Here is a 20478-nt window from a genome sequence, read left to right as displayed (position 1 = left end):
ACCTGTGACACAACAAGAGAATAAACAAACAAACAAACAAACACTTCACTCTGCGGAGGTTTGGTACAAAGATTCAGACGAAAAAGATCCCACTTCAATATAGTAGAAATGAAGACGTGGAAACATGAAACATTACACAAACATTTAACAAAACGTTAAAATGATACAGTCTGAACAGTCAGTCCTGTCCCAAAGTCGAATATTTGATCCCAAAAATCCCAAAAATTAAATTTGGGCACGACCAAAGCATGTGTATGGTTGGCAGGCGGCTGTCGTTCATATTTGGGGAGATTTGGCCCAGAATGCATTGCAACAGACAGTCTTGCACAAACTGATGAGCAGTGAGATAAATCCACCATGGAACCATCGGTTGTCAGATTTGGGTTTACCAATTTATTTCCCCAGGCCGGTTTCAGATGAGACGTCTGGTCCGGGTCCAGGAGGCCAGAGGGAGATGTGTATAGTGAGACACAAGTTAGTGTATAGTGAGACACAAGTTAGTGTATAGTGAGACACAAGTTAGTGTATAGAGAGACACAAGTTAGTGTATAGAGAGACACAAGTTAGTGTATAGTGAGACACAAGTTAGTGTATAGTGAGACACAAGTTAGTGTATTGTGAGACACAAGTTAGTGTATAGTGAGACACAAGTTAGTGTATTGTGAGACACAAGTTAGTGTATAGTGAGACACAAGTTAGTGTATTGTGAGACACAAGTTAGTGTATAGTGAGACACAAGTTAGTGTATAAAGAGACACAAGTTAGTGTATTGTGAGACACAAGTTAGTGTATAGAGAGACACAAGTTAGTGTATAGAGAGACACAAGTTAGTGTATAGAGAGACACAAGTTAGTGTATAGAGAGACACAAGTTAGTGTATAGTGAGACACAAGTTAGTGTATAGAGAGACACAAGTTAGTGTATAGTGAGACACAAGTTAGTGTGTAGTGAGACACAAGTTAGTGTGTAGTGAGACACAAGTTAGTGTATAAAGAGACACAAGTTAGTGTATAGAGAGACACAAGTTAGTGTATAGAGAGACACAAGTTAGTGTATAGAGAGACACAAGTTAGTGTATAAAGAGACACAAGTTAGTGTATAGAGAGACACAAGTTAGTGTGTAGTGAGACACAAGTTAGTGTATAGTGAGACACAAGTTAGTGTGTAGTGAGACACAAGTTAGTGTATAGAGAGACACAAGTTAGTGTATAGTGAGACACAAGTTAGTGTATAGTGAGACACAAGTTAGTGTATAGTGAGACACAAGTTAGTGTATAGAGAGACACAAGTTAGTGTATAGTGAGACACAAGTTAGTGTATAGAGAGACACAAGTTAGTGTATAGTGAGACACAAGTTAGTGTATAGAGAGACACAAGTTAGTGTATAGAGAGACACAAGTTAGTGTATAGTGAGACACAAGTTAGTGTGTAGTGAGACACAAGTTAGTGTATAGTGAGACACAAGTTAGTGTGTAGTGAGACACAAGTTAGTGTATAGTGAGACACAAGTTAGTGTATAGTGAGACACAAGTTAGTGTGTAGTGAGACACAAGTTAGTGTATAGAGAGACACAAGTTAGTGTATAGAGAGACACAAGTTAGTGTATAGAGAGACACAAGTTAGTGTATAGTGAGACACAAGTTAGTGTGTAGTGAGACACAAGTTAGTGTATAGTGAGACACAAGTTTATGTAGTGAGACACAAGTTAGTGTGTAGTGAGACACAAGTTAGTGTATAGTGAGACACAAGTTTATGTAGTGAGACACAAGTTAGTGTATAGAGAGACACAAGTTAGTGTATAGTGAGACACAAGTTAGTGTGTAGTGAGACACAAGTTAGTGTGTAGTGAGACACAAGTTAGTGTATAGTGAGACACAAGTTAGTGTATAGAGAGACACAAGTTAGTGTATAGAGAGACACAAGTTAGTGTATAGTGAGACACAAGTTAGTGTATAGTGAGACACAAGTTAGTGTATAGTGAGACACAAGTTAGTGTATAGAGAGACACAAGTTAGTGTATAGTGAGACACAAGTTAGTGTATAGTGAGACACAAGTTAGTGTATAGTGAGACACAAGTTAGTGTATAGTGAGACACAAGTTAGTGTATAGTGAGACACAAGTTAGTGTATAGTGAGACACAAGTTAGTGTATAGAGAGACACAAGTTAGTGTATAGAGAGACACAAGTTAGTGTATAGTGAGACACAAGTTAGTGTATAGTGAGACACAAGTTAGTGTATAGTGAGACACAAGTTAGTGTGTAGTGAGACACAAGTTAGTGTGTAGTGAGACACAAGTTAGTGTGTAGTGAGACACAAGTTAGTGTATAGTGAGACACAAGTTAGTGTATAGTGAGACACAAGTTAGTGTATAGAGAGATACAAGTTACAGGGTGAGCATGAATCTCTGAACTAATAAAACATGGAGAAAAACTAAACACTGAAATAAAAACACTTTTGTGATTGTTGTAAACTTGATACAGAACAGTGGATTTATTCATTTAATGAAGTCACTTGACGGTCTGAGAGACACTAAACAGAATGGGACCAGAACTCATGTGATCACATGAACTGCTGGTAGAGGACCTGTACATTTGAACACACACACACACGAAACCTCAGCGTGTCATGTCACCTGGGGGAACTCGGTCGTCTTCATCAGCAGCGTCAGCTTCTTGTGTTGGAGGACATCGCCCCCATGTGGACAGACGGAGCAACAGCAGCGTTGCAGATACAGTTAGAAGCCGTCAGAGGAACACAGGTTTTAAACAGACTTCAGAGTCTCTGTTGACGCAGACCAGGTTTACGAAGTAAATATTTGGACCGTTCACCGACACATTTAATCGAGTACCGCAACAGAAAGGCTTGCACTTTTAATGTTACAGTGTGAAACATCTGTGAGAGCATTTATTAAAACGCAGTTCATCGATTCAGACAGGAAGGATCTCTTTCAGAATGGTGGGTGGCTCTTAAAAGAGCCGTTGGGGGATGAGAGTCGCGCTCTACTTCTTGGCGGCCTTCTCGGTCTTCTTGGGCAGCAGCACCGCCTGGATGTTGGGCAGCACGCCGCCCTGAGCGATGGTCACTCCGCCCAGCAGCTTGTTGAGCTCCTCGTCGTTGCGGACGGCCAGCTGCAGGTGACGGGGGATGATCCTGGTCTTCTTGTTGTCGCGGGCAGCGTTCCCGGCCAGCTCCAGGATCTCAGCGGTCAGATACTCCAGCACCGCCGCCAGGTACACCGGAGCTCCGGCGCCGACACGCTGGGCGTAGTTACCCTTCCTCAAGTGTCTGTGGACACGGCCGACGGGGAACTGGAGCCCGGCCCTGGAGGACCTGGTCTTGGCCTTCGCTCTGGTCTTGCCGCCGGTTTTACCTCTTCCTGACATGTTTCACGGTGGTTATTCTGCTTCTGTTAGGAGAGAAGAATGCCGCGCTACCGGCAAAGCTCAGGATATAAAGGAGCACCTGGTCGCTCATTGGTCCGGGACAGTAGTACGATCATCCAATCAGAGAAGACTACGTCACCGCGCCAACGCGAGACTCCCGCTCTGCATGCGATTTATACCACGAGACGTTTACGGTCAAAATAAACACAAAACCTCAATAAAACACTACTTTAAACGTGTATTCATGTACATACAACCAGAATGTACATGATAAATATGAAAAAAAAAACACGGTGAAGTAATGACATCATAATAATCAGCACATGTTAATTTGATAAGATTATAAAATATGTTTTTAACATTAATTCAATTACATTTAAGTGACTTTGAACATATTGACGTCTCAGTGAATAAAAAGTAAAGTGTTGGAGATATATACAGGAAGTACTCCGATACTTTGATTCAGTAGATATTTTACAAAGACTCTACAAGTAAAAGGGCTGCATTGGAAATGTGTGCTAATATAATTAGGAAAATAATCATAATTAGATTATTATTACTTCTGCATTAATGTTAAAGCAGGATTGTATTGTTCTAGGATCTTGTCGGTTGAATTTTTAACTTTTTTAAGTAGTTAATTATTGTTTGGTTTATTAATTAAAAACAGTGAAAATAGTGAGAAATACAATCACAAGTTCATAAAAATCATAATTGTTGAAGTGAGTAAAGCTGTAAAATAAATGCAGTAACATTATGTGTTGTTAGAATAGTATGAAGTATAAAATGGCCAGGTAGAAATACTCAAAAAGTACCTTAAACGTGTACTTCATATATATTCATCATATTTAATTTGTTCATTTAAGAGTCTCAGTGTGTTTAAACGTATGTAATAACCATTGAATTATGTAAATCATCTTTTGTGTATTTATTGTAATCTAGTGGTGAAATATCAGATAGAGCCAGAGTACTTCACATATCCAGAGCAAGTATTCTGTAAAGTACTGAGACAAGTTTCATAAAACAGGAAGTAGTTAAATAGTATAGTTGTCTTTGTTTAATTTAGTAGGAAAGTCATTGCTATCGTGATAATCTATATTGATGTTATGTGTGCACTTGACCCAGTTTGCTGCTGTAATGCTGAAGTCCCACTGTGGAACTAATTAATATTATCTTAAGCATTACACATTATTTTGATAATATATATAGTTTGTTTATGAGTCGGTTTAAACTAAATCACTGAATGTCTTTTGTTGACATGACTAATATATATATATATATATATATATATATATATATATATATATATATATATATATAGATATATATATAGATATGTGTATAATAATATTCCTATTGAGAAAAAAAAGGTGCTCTTCTGTGTATTTGGGTGGCTCTTAAAAGAGCCGTTTTTGTAAATAAGTTTACTTCTTCGCTGGTTTCTTTGCTGCAGTCTTCTTCACTGTTTTTTTAGCTGCAGTCTTCTTCGCTGGTTTCGCGGCTTTGGGTTTAACGACCTTCTTCGCGGCTTTCTTGGGTGAAGCCGCCTTCTTGGCCACAACCACCTTCTTCGGACTCCTGGTGATCTTCTTTACGGATGTTTTCTTGGCTGTCGCGGGCTTCTTCGCCTTCTTGGGTGTCGTCTTGGCCGCTTTTGGCTTCTTGGCGACGACAGGAGATTTCTTGGCGGCGGTGATCTTCTTCGCTGCGGGCTTCTTGGGTTTGGCGGCGGGCTTCTTCGTCACTTTCTTGGGCTTTTCAGCGGGCTTGGCCGCCTTGAAGGAGCCGCTGGCCCCGATGCCCTTGACCTGCACCAGGGCTCCTGCCTCCAGCAGCTTCTTGACGGCGCGTTTAATGTGGGCGCTGTTTTGGACCACGTCGTAGCCGTCAGCGGCTATGGCCTTCTTCACGGCCACATAGGAGATCCCAGTACGGCTCTTGGAGGCGGTCACCGCTTTCAGGATGAGCTCGCCGGCGCCGGGACCGGACTTTTTGCTGGGCCTGGACGCCTTCTTCTTCGGGGACTTCACCTGGGTGGCCGGTGCGGCGGCTGGAGCGACTTCTGCTGTCATCGTGCTAGCTCGTCTGTTCTGTGCTCGTCTGTTCTGTGCTCGTCTGTTGTGACTGATGGAAACGCTCCGCGAGGAGGGGAACTTAAACACACCATGAGAACCGTGGAGACTCAACCCAGCCTGCCTCTCACTGGGGCAGCGGCAAAACTCAGTCACTTGTGTTTTCTCTTCGCCATTAAATGTATAAAATACACATCTAGAGGAGGAAGGAAAGCCTGAAATGTAATCCAACTGATAGCGAAGGAGTTTATCTTCACATGTTTGTGAAATAAACGTCATTACGCTTCTGTATTTAGTCTGTAAAGCGTTTAAACGTCTCCCATCATCTTCTGTGTGAGACGCAGCTGAGTGTCTTTTCTTTGTGATTTCTCTCCTAAATGCTTCATAATACATAAAAAGCCCCCAAAAAAGAGTTTGACATTGAGAAGAGATGTTTGTTCAGAGATCCAATGTAAAAACTCTCTACTCTTGTTCTTATTTATTTATTCAAAATAGGTCAATCTGGTGTCTGCAAACACACTCCTGTTGGGATAGGCAGGCTGAGCTCTCCACTTCCTGAAACGGTGTCCTTTATTTATGTATTGTTTATTTCTTTTTTAATTCATGATACAACCATGTTTATGTATTCATTACAGTGTGAAAGTCGTATTTAAACATATTTGTGATGCTTTAAATGCACTCAGCTGCCAGTTTGTGAGCTGAACAAAGCTGAAACTACTGTGGTGATATTTCATAACTCTAAAGTTGTTCATGTATATAGTGGAAATAATCAATGTTTATGAACTCTAGAATTATAACATATTTTATTAATAATGTAGTTTTTAAGGGGGCAAATAGAGACAATTTTATTTTCCACACAGTTTCTTATTCGTGGCATATGTTATGTTGTTGCAGTATTAAGGATGTATTATTTACTCTGTTGTGAAATGTATTAAAGCAGGTTCTGGTGTCAAGCTGTGTTCAAGATAAAATACTCATTATTGGCATAACAGAGACTATTCTAGAATCTACAATACTTGTTTTAACAAACAATATAAAGTAAGACACAACGTTTAAAAGGTAATGCATGAATTGCATGTACCAGAGTAAACAGGAAGTCGGTTAGCTTTCTACTCTTTTTTTGTTTGTAAATATTGTATTATTATTTTTGGACAGTAGCTTAGCTTACAAAGTATACATTCGTACCTGCATTTATGACATCCACAGTTTTTTAAAGTTGGGTAACTTTGTACAATTCGGGAGAACAGAAAACCCAAACCGCATCAGACGGGGAGGAAGACTTGAGAGAGGTCGAGGTCAACATGTCTAGAGCAACGTCACATGGTCATGCATTCGTTGTTCCACAAAATCTGTTCGTACGGTTTGTGTTTTCTGAAGATTTAATGTATATCCTGCATATTTACCAATTGTTTTTAGTAGGTTCATTAACGCAGAAAATGAGTTATAGGGAGGGAGTACTTAAATAAATCAATGTCATCAGCATACAGGGAATGGAACACTTACAAAACAAGGGTTCTAGATTAAGGATCAATAAATGTGATCAACACATCTCTCACAAGTTTCTTTGCTGTCTTTGTTGTCTGTTGATGATGATTGTTCTCGTCCCGACTTCATCGGAATGTGTTGCTGGCCGAAACTTATAAATGACCAAACAAAGATGAAATATCATGTGTCCATATCTACAATGAAAAACAATTAAAGCATTTTTTTTCATTAGTGCTATACTTTTTATATATTGGCATTTCCCCCAGCGTCCAGATTGTATTATTATTATTATTATTATTAATAGCTTCAAATATACTTAAAGTACCAAACGTTTTAACCTAACCCATAATATGTCCCACCCTGTAGTGGAGTAGAAGTATAAAATACATGTATAGTAGTACATTTTAAGGTAGCAGTAGTTATTTTCTGATTGTACATGTTAATTAAAAGTAATGCTGCACACATGGTCCCCATCTACGGATACATCTACCTCTATAGATAAATTACAGGTAATTATCTATAAAATACACATAATAAATACTATACCTGTAATATAGACATGTAAATGTTACATATTATTATTATTATTATTATTATTATTATTATTATTATTATTATTAACAATTACAGTAACATTAGGGAATTCATTTCTCAATTATCAATAATATTTTCACACCAGGACATTGATATTCAAAAAGGTTTCGCTTGATAAATTATATAATTATATATCTATGTCAGTAAAGAGTTAAATGTTGGTTTGCGTTCACTTCCCTTTGCGCTATCACGTGCTGAAATTGGACCAATCAGCGTCGCGTTTGCTCCGGCTCTGGATATATAAGGGAGACGCCGTCGCTCTGAAAAATACAACTATTTTTCTTTCCAAAGAGAACGAGTAGTGAAAATGGCCAGAACAAAGCAAACCGCCCGTAAGTCCACCGGAGGAAAAGCTCCCAGGAAGCAGCTGGCGACTAAAGCTGCCCGTAAGAGCGCCCCGGCCACCGGCGGAGTGAAGAAGCCCCACCGTTACAGGCCCGGCACCGTGGCTCTGAGGGAGATCCGCCGCTACCAGAAGTCCACCGAGCTGCTGATCCGCAAGCTGCCCTTCCAGCGCCTGGTGAGGGAGATCGCTCAGGACTTCAAGACCGACCTGCGCTTCCAGAGCTCCGCCGTCATGGCTCTGCAGGAGTCCAGCGAGGCTTACCTGGTCGGCCTGTTCGAGGACACCAACCTGTGCGCCATCCACGCCAAGAGGGTCACCATCATGCCCAAAGACATCCAGCTGGCCCGCCGCATCCGCGGGGAGAGGGCTTAGACCGACCCGCCTGTAGTGAACCCCAACGGCTCTTTTAAGAGCCACTCACCCGCCTCTGAGAGCTGTGGTCCGGTCTGATAACCACGTGGTGCTCCTTCTAAATAACCTTTAAGGAGTTAACATATTTAACACACAATAATAATAACTATTATCTGCTAAAATAGTTTAAACCTGCTGCCACGTGTTTTGTGGCGGAGTTCAGTCTCTCGGCTTTTACGTTTCCCAAATAATGAACTTGTCACACATCATTTAACATTAATACGTTGTGGTCCAGTCTGACAAACACATCGTGAACTAAATGAACATTACATCAATGGGCTAAAATAGATTTTAACAAATTAGTAATAGTTTGGATTAATTACAGTTACAGAAGCTGTACAAATGCGCAGGCTCCATTAATTCATTTTTAATTATATTCAATAAAAAAAGATGTATTCTACTGGAGGTTCACACCAAGTTGATATATACATCTTATGAGACGGCTCTTAAAATAAACATATAGCTGTGGAACAGCTAGTGTTGGTCTACATTTAACCCATCCATAACGCAACAGGTTTATTTGTCTAATTACCACAAAGGATCACTTGATCACAAACACATCGGTTTGTGATCAAAATACAATATTTTACATTTAAATCATTGTTCAGACACTATCAGTTCAGGTGTTTTATTCAACAGATCTAAATGGGCATCAGTCAAAGAAAAATGTCCTGTTGTATGCAGTTAAACACAACTAAAGCATCTGCATGTCTTTATACATATACATGGGGTGGTTGACATTACTGTTGATACAATCACGACATTTGTGGGTCATTATACAAATATGGAGCATGGTTGACTAAATGAAGGCAGGACATGAGGTTTGTTGGAGCCGTCGCGTCGTAAATCAGTTTAAATTATTAAATGCAGGCGAGCTGAAGGAGCATACACCGCTACTGTCGACGCGAAGAGTAAACATGCGCACATTTGTATGCAGTCCAGTAAAAAGCCCAATATTGCATTCAATGTTGAAACGCCTGGTCTGTTTTTTAGTTCATTATACAAACATGGAGAATGGCTGACTAAACGCACCAGGACATGGGCTCTCAGGAGGGGTGGGTGGCTCTTAAAAGAGCCGTTGTGTCGTGTTGTTGTCGGTCAGTGTTTATCCCCCGAAGCCGTACAGGGTGCGGCCCTGCCTCTTCAGCGCGTACACCACGTCCATGGCGGTCACCGTCTTCCTCTTGGCGTGCTCGGTGTAGGTGACGGCGTCACGGATCACGTTCTCCAGGAACACCTTGAGCACCCCGCGGGTCTCCTCGTAGATCAGACCGGAGATACGCTTCACTCCCCCGCGGCGAGCCAGGCGGCGAATGGCGGGTTTGGTGATCCCTTGGATGTTATCACGGAGGACCTTCCTGTGGCGCTTAGCGCCTCCTTTGCCGAGTCCCTTGCCGCCTTTTCCACGTCCGCTCATCTTGTCAGAGTCTGGGTTGGCTTGTAGATGAACTAATGGACGGAGAGCGTCGGTATTTAAAGCCGTTTTGCGGACGTAGTTGAAGACACAGACATCTCAGCTCGCCTTTTCTCAGAATCCGTTGATGAAGCTCGATTGTGTGAGCCACTGCATTTCTGGTTGTGATACAACCCCTTCAAAATAAAATACACTTCATCTACTCGCCTCTCATTTCCTGACATTGTCATATATTCATATAGTCATATTATTTTGTCCAATTCTCAAATATTTACCATCACAGCTCATTTACTCCACAATACACCTAAACTATTGGCTTTTATATTTTAACATGACACTGTGACGTCGTAGATATATTCATCAAATAAATAACAATAATCATAATGATTTGTGTATTATACTATTGTACATGCTTTACTTTAAATGATGTACATATCTTTAAGTCAAATTACTTATTTGTGCAAATGTACTTTGATCCTGATTATGTTTCAAATAATCAATAAATAATATTATTTATATTATTATTATTATATATTTAGTATATACACCGGTTATGTATCAAGACCACATTATCTAAATAGTTTTAGGGAAACAGTGACACTAAATGGGATATAAAAACCCAAACAGAAGTAATACTACACATTGTCAAAAATATATTACACCCACTTAGAAAACATTTTATTGTATTTATTGTATTCTACACATTTGGGCTCAACTTAAACGTTAAGCAACTTAAGAACAAAATCTGGTAAAACAATTTAAATAAAACGCTCTAAAATATGAACTTAATGTGCAGTTTATAAATATGCAGTATAATTAGTAAATATTTAAATATTTAACATCTTATAGCTGTGGTGCATTTCAGATTCATGTTTGTATTTAATTCCCATAAAATAGTTTGGCTGTGTTGATTAATACAAATATGTGAAGTATTTAAGTGATAAAATGTACTTTAATTTAGCATTACATTTTAAAATTGTGTTCTTTTGGGTCACTGTGAGTAAAGTAAAGTTGATTAATGAATATATCAAATTATATATGTACCTTGGTATTTAAGATTTAGTAATAAATAATACTATATCTCTATAGTATCCAAGTAAATACTTATACACGCATTAGTATTTATTCTGATGTTCTGTAGTCGCCTCACCTTAAACACAAAGTGTTTGGTTCCCTTTGCAAAGAGATCATGGATAATTTAAACTTTATATTAAAACACTGGAAGCCTTTTAGTTCAAAATCAACAATGGTGTTCTCCAGATTTATGTTACTGAGGTTTGGACCAAACTAATTATTCAGAAGACTTTAGACTTACGGCAATGGAAAAGCCAGTAATCATATATACACATATACACACACACACACACACACACACATATACACACACACACACACACACATATATATATATATAAAAAACACACACACACAAAATATCAGTCATACAGGTCACGTATGTATATACACACTTTGGCTTTACATGTTAAAGGAAGGATCTCTTTCAGAATGGTGGGTGGCTCTTAAAAGAGCCGTTGTTGTTGTCTTGGTAACGGGTCGCTCTACTTCTTGGCGGCCTTCTCGGTCTTCTTGGGCAGCAGCACCGCCTGGATGTTGGGCAGCACGCCGCCCTGAGCGATGGTCACTCCGCCCAGCAGCTTGTTGAGCTCCTCGTCGTTGCGGACGGCCAGCTGCAGGTGACGGGGGATGATCCTGGTCTTCTTGTTGTCGCGGGCAGCGTTCCCGGCCAGCTCCAGGATCTCAGCGGTCAGGTACTCCAGCACCGCCGCCAGGTACACCGGAGCTCCGGCGCCGACACGCTGGGCGTAGTTACCCTTCCTCAAGTGTCTGTGGACACGGCCGACGGGGAACTGGAGCCCGGCCCTGGAGGACCTGGTCTTGGCCTTCGCTCTGACTTTGCCGGCTCCTGTCTTTCCTCTTCCTGACATGACTGGTTTTGGGTTTCTTCGTTGCGCTAAAGGAGACTACCGCCTCGACCCAAATCCCTGTATATATAGCCACTCGCGGCTCCTACCCGCTCGCTCATTGGTGAGATGGTGCGTCAGTGCGATCGTCCAATCAGAAACGACCATGTAAGATACAGTAGAGATCAGACGGCTTCCGCTTGCAGTTCATGGAGTTTACAAAATAAAACGTCACAGCAGGACCATTAAATGAAAATGTTAAAGTAAATGATCAAAATAGTATCAAAAAATAATATCAAAATCAGAATAGTGAGAAGGAACGTTCAAAACAATATTCATGAAAACCAGAGGATTATTTTCAGAGAACATACAAATAACAATCTAATCATTATCATTATTATTACATGTTTTTTCAATATGGCTTTTAATTTGTATCAACATTATAGCCTAATCTTTTTAAATATTTGTGTTATCACTGGTATTTATTTATTTTGTATTCGAATGACTTTTATTCAGTGATTCTTGAACTTGTATTATTTTGTTGTTGTAATTTTTAAGCACTTTTTGCTGCATGTTTGTATAAAAAGTGCTAAATAGTTCAGTAGTCTTCAACAACACCATGAGATTTAACCAATCTTCTTTCAGGGTTTTTAAATAATAAACAAACCCCAAACATTATAATTTCAGTGATTTTCAGAGCATAGAATATGTCACAACTCTTGATATTTTTGTTCAGTTTTTTAAGTCGTACATTGATTTTCTTCTCAAATATTTACTTTTCATCATAAAGACCTTAAACCAGCTATTTATTTTGTTTCTCACATTTCTATGGATTTTTCTCAGGACAACATAAGAAGGTGAAATGTTCCTACACACTATACATACAAATAAATACAATATATAGTATACCACTACCTGTAAAAATGTACCTATATTAATAACATTCCCCTATTAATATGTTTGCAACATTTAATTAATATAGGTTACATGTGAGGTTTATAGTTTATTTTAACCAATCAAATGAAAAAGACCATTTAATTATGAAAATAATCTAAATTAATTACAAAAATAAATTACAAAACTGTTCTAGGGAGCTATTAATTTATCTCTGATTTAATTTGGCACAAATTAAAAACGGCATTATCTTTATCTCCCAATATGTGATGCTGAGTCACATTTTATAAGATGTTCACATGGTTGGTGTATTTACAATTGAAATGACGAGTCACTGCAGTTACAGTAGAATAGAAATATGAACCACCATAAATAGGAAATACTCAAGTAAACAACATGTACCTCAAAACTTAACTTAAATACAGTAGTTGATTAAAATATTTCATATTTCATAAACTGATCAGACGGTTTGGATAAAAACATAATTAGATAAATAAGTGGAACTGTCATAAAGTACATTTCCCTTTGAAGTGCCTACAAAATAATATTATTTTATAATAATACTAATAATACCAGACTACAACAGTGTTTTTTACTTTTATTATTTGTATATATTATGTTTTCCAATGTCATGATTTGTATTTCATTTACTAAAGTATCCTTTTTTTCAAATGAAGAACTTGAGTAAAGTTTCCCACAATCAGAGTAGAGTAAATATACAAGTAAAGTGGAGTGATGGGGCCTCAGAGGTTAGACAGTAGTGAAAAGTAGAGTGAAGTAGAGTACGATAAAGTAGAGTAAAGTCAAATACAATAGAGTAGAGTGGAGTATATTAGTGTAAAGTAAAGTGGAGTAGAATAGAGTAAAATAGAGTAAAGTAGAGTGGAGTATAATAAAGTAGAGTAAAGTAGGGTATAATAGGATAGAGTAAAGTAGAGTAGAGTATAATAAAGTAGAGTAAAGTAGGGTGGAGTATAATAGGATAGAGTAAAGGTTATCTGGATCATGGACCATGCATACTACTCATTATATGAATCATTTCTGTCACATTCATGGAATGTGCTGTAACTCCGTTACGTTATTCATTCTGGTCACATGACATCTATTGCTTCTGTCCATCCGGGGAGAGGGATCCTCCTCTGTTGCTCTCCCTCAGGTTTCTTCCCCTTTTTCCCTGTGAAAGGGTTTTTACTATCTTTTTGGGGGAGTTTTTCCTGATCCAATCTGAGGTCCTGGGACAGGATGTCATGTGTACAGATTGTAAAGCCCTCCGAGGCAAACTTGTATTTGTGATGTTGGGCTATACAAAATAAACTGAATTGAAAAATTTAATTTAATTGAATTAAAGTAGAGTAGAGTAGGGTGGAGTATAATAGGATAGAGTAGAGTATAATAAAGTAGAGTAAAGTAGGGTGGAGTATAATAGGATAGAGTAGAGTATAATAAAGTAGAGTAAAGTAGGGTGGAGTATAATATAATAGAGTAGAGTAGGGTACAGTACATTATAGTAATGGAACCTCAAAGGTGAGATAGTAGAGTATACTTGAGTAAAGTAGAGTGGATTAGAGTATGGTATAGTAGAGCACAATAGAGTAAAGTAGAGTGATGGAGCCTCAAATGTAAAATAGTAGAGAACAATATAATACAATAGAGTAAAGTGGAGTATACTAGAGTAGAGTACAATAGAGTAAAGTAGAGTACAATAAAGTAGAGTAATGGAGCCTCAGAGGTGAGATAGTAGAGTAGAGTATAATAGAGTAGAGTACAATAGAGTAAGGTATAGTGATGGAGCCTCAGATAGTAGAGTACAATAGAGTATAATAGAGTAAAGCAGAGTACAATAGGGTAGAATGATGGGGCCTCAGAGATCAGAGTATAATAGAGTAGAGTGGAGTATACTAAAGTAGAGTAGAGTATAACAGAGTAAAGTATAATAGAGTACAATAGAGTAAAATAGAGTGATGGAGCCTCAGAGGTCAGAGGCGACAGGCATCCCAGCATCCTTGCTGATTGGCGAAGAGATGACGGCCATCTTGGATTGTAGCGGGGAAGAAAGATTGATGCGGTAAGCTCCTTGTTTTATTCCTTTAATGTATTTTCTCCCCAAACACCCGCCGAACCCACTTTTAAACAGAACCCCGGCCGGCGGGGGAGTTCACGACGGAACCAGCCCACGGGGGGGAAGCTGGAGGACACGACTTCCGACCCGGCAGTCTGCTTCCGTTGCTTTTTGTTGTTGTTTGTGGGGGAAACTAGGCCCAAACCTGAACAGATCACCCCTTCCCATCGGCCCCCGGCTCCCCGGTCGCGTGTCTGCTTCACCCGCATCCTAACCGCCGTCCCCGGTCCGCCAGAGCCCGTTACAACCGGACACAACCGGCCCCGTAGCGGCGTTCTAGCGTCGCTGTTAGCGGGCTAGCTTAGCTCGAGTAGTAAGCGTTAGCTCGCGTGCTAACGTTTCCCATGTATTCCTATGGAGTTATGCGCTAGCTTACGTGCACTGCTCGGCTAGCACGTAGCTCCTGACACTCGGCTAACAAGGTACAACAACCCGCTTATAGCATCACGCACACGGGACTCACGCACACAACTATAATCAATATAAACCGGTTTATCGGTGGCGTTAGGCCAACCGGTGAGTTTCCTTCATTAAAAGGTAAATTAAAGAGATTAAAGGAACATTAGCTTTCACGTTAGCAAGCCTTTTTTTGGCGACACTGCTGCAGCTTTTACCGTTTCAAAGCAGAACAGAAGAGCTTATGCGCTGCCCGGTCGGCAGCACGATGTTTAAAGGGGTAATAATGCACACTTTATACATCATATCACCGGGGGCTGAGGCTAGAACTCTGCCTAACCTGCTGCAGGAAACAAAAGAGACTATTTAGACACAAATGTGTGTTGCATAGCACCTCGTGTGCAACATCCAGGGTTCAAACATTGTGTGATATGGTGTGTTTATGACGTGCATTATGAGATGAAATGAACGAGTTCAACATAAAGATCATGTATGCATATGCTAATAATCAAAAAAGTGGGTAAATAACATCTGCTGGTTGTATTCATTATTGATTGGTCTGGATGTGACTTTTTAGACTTTATGTATTTATTGTTATAAAAGAGTGATGCATGTTCGATGTTGGACGCTCACAGAAGTTGTTTTGTTTCATCCAACAAACCCAAACGTTGCTGAATGTGTTTATATGATCCATAAAGACGAGGCTCTTTGTTTATCGTTCATACAAGTCTCAAGTTGTAATCTGGGGTTTTGGCACTTTGCTACAGTTCTTTTAAAATGTTGTATTTTACTTGATTTCATGCATTCCATGCATTTCATGTTTGTATCGTAATAATCAAGTGGCTTTTATTTTACATCTTATTTTCCATTCATTCTGGCTTTATATGCTTCATTTCCTTATTGTGAAACATTGACCTGCATTTACTGTCTGAATAGGTGTTTTACAAATAAATAAGGCTGAAACAGTTTGAGTTTAGCTCGATTACTAAACATCTTTGATGCATCGAAGCTTCGTTTAGTTTTAACAGATGATGTTTTATGCAAATACATCAATACAAATAGTTCATTTGTTCATTTAAGTCCCAAGTTGCAGGTTAATCTGTGATCCTCAAACAAGACCCGTGTCCGTAGCCGCCGCTCCACTTGAAATGTACAATTATTCCAAACTTATTAAGAATATTTTCAACATAATAAAAGTGTAAATAAAGGTTTAAGTAACGACATCTGATGGCGGCTCATTAAACACCTCAAACTCTTCACACGGAGCGATAATACCAGAGAAAGGCCGACACGAACAACAATACAAATATGTCCAAATTGTGTGCGATTGTTTTTACTTTATTTCAGACATTTGCTTTGTTGTTTTTTGGGAGGGCAAAGTTTAGTTTCTGAGCGAATACCTGGCCCCTATTTCTCGTACCCGGCTAAACAAAGTCAAGCAAATGTCCTAATCTCCAGCTTAAATTAGGAGATGATTGACATCAGGCTGTCTGGGTTTCTTCACGGCTGATCCGCGCTGAAACGTCTCGTTCATTCTAGCCAGACGTCAGTCATCTGATAAATGCGCCGCTCCTCTTCAGAAGGATAATAATGGAGCACTGATACCACCATGTTCTAACAGTACGATGGACAATAAACTCAGAGGAACCTCTTTTTATTTCTCTGCTGAGAAGCAGGAGATGATCATGAAGGCATATGAGGAAGTCAATACCGTAGTCATTCACAGCAAACGCGTTGCGAATATTCCAACGTTTTTGCAACATTGTTGCCGTGAACGCAACTTTAACTCCGCCCCCTCTGAGAGACATAAGCGTCGCAAATATATCAGGAAAGTTAAATGCGTCAGTGTTGAGAAAATGTATCGGCTAATTTGAAGTGCTTCATCACCCAAATCAATCAGATTATATTTACGAATAAGTATATACTTATGAGGATATATGTACTGTATGCACGTATGAATCATGTACTATATATGTGTATATGAGTTTGAATATGTGTATGGGCGGATCAGTATGTATGCATTATTCATAATCAGAAATTCAATCAATTGAAGCAGTGAAAATAAATTGTGTGTGATTCTCTGTATTCTCATCACGATCACCTTAATCATGTTCTACAATAATGATATGCATGGTGTACTAATAACACTGTCATATAATTATGATGCTTTAACACATCCATAAGTTTCTTAAGAGCTAAATAACCTTAAGAACAGCGGCATGCAGCGGCTGACAGTCTGTGTCTGAGGCGATCAGCTGCGTCTGTGGTGATCAATGTCCGCGGCTCGAGAAGCTCTCTAAATAAATTATTTCTTGCCGTCAAAATCTATATCGTCGTGTACAGGAAGTCATGATGATGTAAAGGATGGATCCTGTGATCTGAAAGAACTCTCTCCCTATAAAACTAATATAACTAATATCGCTCCTTCATCAATGAGGAAGAAGCTGCCTTTTTTGTCCGTGGGAGTGTCCATATTATCCAGTGAAGTTCAGTAAGCCTGCTCAGGAGCAGGTTTACATTTTTGGATGTGTTGCTATGGTGATTTATCTAAACTTGCTTCCAGAAACCGAGAACGCCTGACCTACGTCACCTTATCCTGACAATTAGCCGCTAACTCAGTAAGCCAGGTACGAGGAACAGGGCCCTGCAGACTCAGAGATGTTTACAAAACGAGTTCAGCAGTTTGCTGCATCTTGAGTTATGAAGCGTTCAGTGACAGGAAGTCGCATTGACCGTTTCCTGTGCCGGCTCCTCAGGTGACACGCGGTATGTTTGGTGCTAACCGGAAGAAGTTTATGGAGGGAGGGGTCGAGAGCGACTACGCGGACGACTCCAGCCTCTACTACACGCAGCAGTCCATGTTCCCGCCTCACCGGCCCGACAAAGACGTGAGTCATATTTATGTTACGTTTTTTGTTCTGACGCATAACAGCTGGGAACCGAGAAAAGGTTTTTGTTTTTCCTGCAGGAGAAAGTGCAAACTTTCCTCTTTTAATGTGATGTAGCGTCAGAATATGGATTTAACTAAAGGGGCCATATCTTATCTCTAACCTTCAGCTGCCATTAGAGTTTATTTTTTATAATTTATTCTCACATTTAAAACCTTTTTTCCCCTTCAAAAAGTTTGAACATTTGTCTCCTTTTGTTTAACGGATTAAAACATTTATTTGGGGGGAAACACATTAATATTTCTCAAAGGAGTTTTTTTTGTTCTCAAAGAAGGCGTTTCATCCGCCAGCAACGAGCTGCTCCGGTTCTTCTGCGTCTTCTTTATTTTCTTGGTGAACAAACGATGACGTCGTGAGGAGAAGTAACGGTTGTGTTGGTGCTTCCTCTCTCCTCTCTCCTCTCTCCTCTCTCCTCAGATGCTGACGTCTTCCTCTGCTTCCTCAACGGGTCAACTGTCACAGCTGGGAGCCAGTTTATATGGCCCACAGAGTGAGAGAGAGAGACACACACACACACACACACACATGGCCCTCCATAAGCATCATGAAGCTCTAAATATGGTTGAAGTGGGGGAGAAGTTTTTAACCTGAACCCCCCCCTCCCAGGTGCGTTGGGGTTTCCCATGCGAGGTATGAACAGCAGTGCAGCGCCTCAGTTAAGTCGAAGTGGGTTGAACCAGTCTGCCAACCAGCTGCCCATCCATGCCAGTTCAGCCAACACGGGCACGATGCACACGCCTCCCTCACCGAGCAGGTACGACACACACACACAGCTTCTCATCTTCATCATCATCGTCGTCATCTCTCCAGACCCACGAGCCTCCTCCGGCTTTAATGTCTCAGTCCTCCTCCCTGTGGCGGCTCTCTGCAGGGGGATCCTGCCCATGAGCACCCGCAGCGTGCTGAACCACAGCCAGCAGGTGGGCGGCCCCCCGGGTGCCCCGGGCGGCATGGGCGGCGTGGGGGTAGAGCGGGGCGGGGCCGGGGGGCGCAGCGGCATGGGGAGCCCCAGCCGGTCGTCGCCCAGCATCATCGGCATGCCCAAGCAGCAGCAAGCACGGCAGCCCTTCACCATCAACAGGTACGCTCACCTCCATGCAGTTAGCTTACGGGTTCATCTACTTTATTATTATCTACTTTATTATTTATCTACTTTATTTATTTAATTGGTTATTTATTTACAAGTTTCATATGTGAGAAGCGACGTCACTAAAGTTTTGCTTAAAAACAACTAAAGTCCTTAAAGTTCTTAAAAGTGATATTTCACATACAAAAGTGTTGAATATTTTTTTTATTTATTGCCTTTCATGAGTTGTCAAAGTCAGTTTTATTGTCAATTTTGTGCAATGTGCAAACAGGCAGAAGATCGAAAGTATGTTTCTCTTCTGTCCAACATATAGAGAATTGTGCAATAGTAGTAATAATAAAGTGCAAAAACCTGTTTAAAAAACAACATGTAACATATAGACAACATACATTGTAAGATTAATTCTGATGTTTCTTTTTGTGTAGATGTAAAACTAAATATTGATTATTGGCTATAAACTCGTTCAATCCACCCAAAAGCCTCGTCCATCGCTCTGAAACACGAGCTGATGTTTTATGATTGTGTACGTGTGTGTGTGTGTGTGTGTGTGTGTGTGTGTGTGTGTGTCTCAGCATGTCAGGTTTCGGTGTGAACAGGAATCCAGGCTACAACATGAACAACTCCTTACCCAACAACATCTTCAATGGCACAGGTACAGAAACACGTTTGACCTTCAGGAGCCGCTCAGAGGTCAAACGTCTTTGACTTGTTTATCTCGTTTAGTTCAGGCGTTTAGAGATGATGTCATAGTTGAAGCCTCAGACTCCTCCTCTTTTAACCCTCTAAAGAAGCATGTTCTCTGTAAACAATCGCCTCAACTGATGAGCCAGAAGCTGTGAAAACATCATTATTGACAGACCTAAAGTCTCATTTTATTTCCAACGTTGAAAACATTTGTACACTTGAAACACGTTAAAAACGTCTTTACTTTATGTCTTATAACTGTTCTACAGCACTAAAGACGAGTTCTACTTCTAGTTTTACTCTTAGTTCTACTCTTAGTTCTACTCCTACTCCTACTTCTAGTTCTACTCCTAGTTCTACTCCTACTTCTAGTTTTACTTCTAGTTTTACTTCTAGTTCTACTCCGAGTTCTACTTCTAGTTTTACTTCTAGTTCTACTCCTAGTTCTACTCCTACTTCTAGTTTTACTTCTAGTTTTACTTCTAGTTCTACTCCGAGTTCTACTTCTAGTTTTACTTCTACTCCTAGTTCTACTCCGAGTTCTACTTCTAGTTTTACTCCTAGTTCTACTTCTACTTCTAGTTCTACTTCTAGTTCTACTCCTAGTTTTACTTCTACTTCTAGTTCTACTTCTAGTTTTACTTCTTGTTCTACTCCTAGTTTTACTTCTACTTCTAGTTCTACTTCTAGTTCTACTTCTAGTTCTACTCCTAGTTCTACTCCT

General features: G+C 40.0%; 6 protein-coding genes across 6 annotated transcripts in view; 2 read left to right on the top strand and 4 right to left on the bottom strand.

The window, feature by feature from the left end:
- Positions 1-2965: 2965 nt before the first annotated feature.
- On the bottom strand, positions 2966-3385 carry LOC306752563 (histone H2A-like; the record flags this gene model as incomplete). Its single annotated transcript, XM_079236343.1, has 1 exon — positions 2966-3385. One exon carries the CDS (start codon positions 3383-3385, stop codon positions 3002-3004), a length of 384 nt encoding a protein of 127 aa, XP_079092469.1. The 3' UTR covers positions 2966-3001.
- Positions 3386-4806: 1421 nt separating this feature from the next.
- Positions 4807-5454, bottom strand: LOC306752604 (uncharacterized protein; the record flags this gene model as incomplete). The annotated part of the gene is made up of 1 exon (XM_079236384.1): positions 4807-5454. One exon carries the CDS (start codon positions 5452-5454, stop codon positions 4807-4809), a length of 648 nt encoding a protein of 215 aa, XP_079092510.1.
- A 2386-nt stretch (positions 5455-7840) lies between these two features.
- LOC306752194 (histone H3.2) lies at positions 7841-8251 on the top strand (the record flags this gene model as incomplete). Its single annotated transcript, XM_079235922.1, has 1 exon — positions 7841-8251. The coding sequence occupies one exon, from the start codon at positions 7841-7843 to the stop codon at positions 8249-8251; it is 411 nt and encodes a 136-aa protein (XP_079092048.1).
- Positions 8252-8921: 670 nt separating this feature from the next.
- On the bottom strand, positions 8922-9707 carry LOC306752150 (histone H4; the record flags this gene model as incomplete). Its single annotated transcript, XM_079235860.1, has 1 exon — positions 8922-9707. One exon carries the CDS (start codon positions 9705-9707, stop codon positions 9396-9398), a length of 312 nt encoding a protein of 103 aa, XP_079091986.1. The 3' UTR covers positions 8922-9395.
- Positions 9708-11263: 1556 nt separating this feature from the next.
- On the bottom strand, positions 11264-11650 carry LOC306752627 (histone H2A-like; the record flags this gene model as incomplete). Its single annotated transcript, XM_079236409.1, has 1 exon — positions 11264-11650. One exon carries the CDS (start codon positions 11648-11650, stop codon positions 11264-11266), a length of 387 nt encoding a protein of 128 aa, XP_079092535.1.
- A 6141-nt stretch (positions 11651-17791) lies between these two features.
- LOC306752175 (CCR4-NOT transcription complex subunit 2-like) overlaps positions 17792-20478 on the top strand; it is a 12792-nt gene continuing 10105 nt past the window's right edge. Inside the window, exons 1-5 of the mRNA XM_079235900.1 lie at positions 17792-17923; positions 18401-18473; positions 18590-18737; positions 18855-19064; positions 19643-19722. Of these exons, the coding sequence (XP_079092026.1) occupies positions 17804-17923; positions 18401-18473; positions 18590-18737; positions 18855-19064; positions 19643-19722 (631 nt within the window). The 5' untranslated portion in view covers positions 17792-17803. The remainder of the gene's footprint in view (positions 17924-18400; positions 18474-18589; positions 18738-18854; positions 19065-19642; positions 19723-20478) is intronic.

Source organism: Taurulus bubalis, assembly GCF_910589615.1.
Source record: "Taurulus bubalis genome assembly, chromosome: 20".
In the NCBI taxonomy this organism is placed as follows: domain Eukaryota; kingdom Metazoa; phylum Chordata; class Actinopteri; order Perciformes; family Cottidae; genus Taurulus; species Taurulus bubalis.
This window is presented reverse-complemented; position numbering and strand designations above follow the sequence as displayed.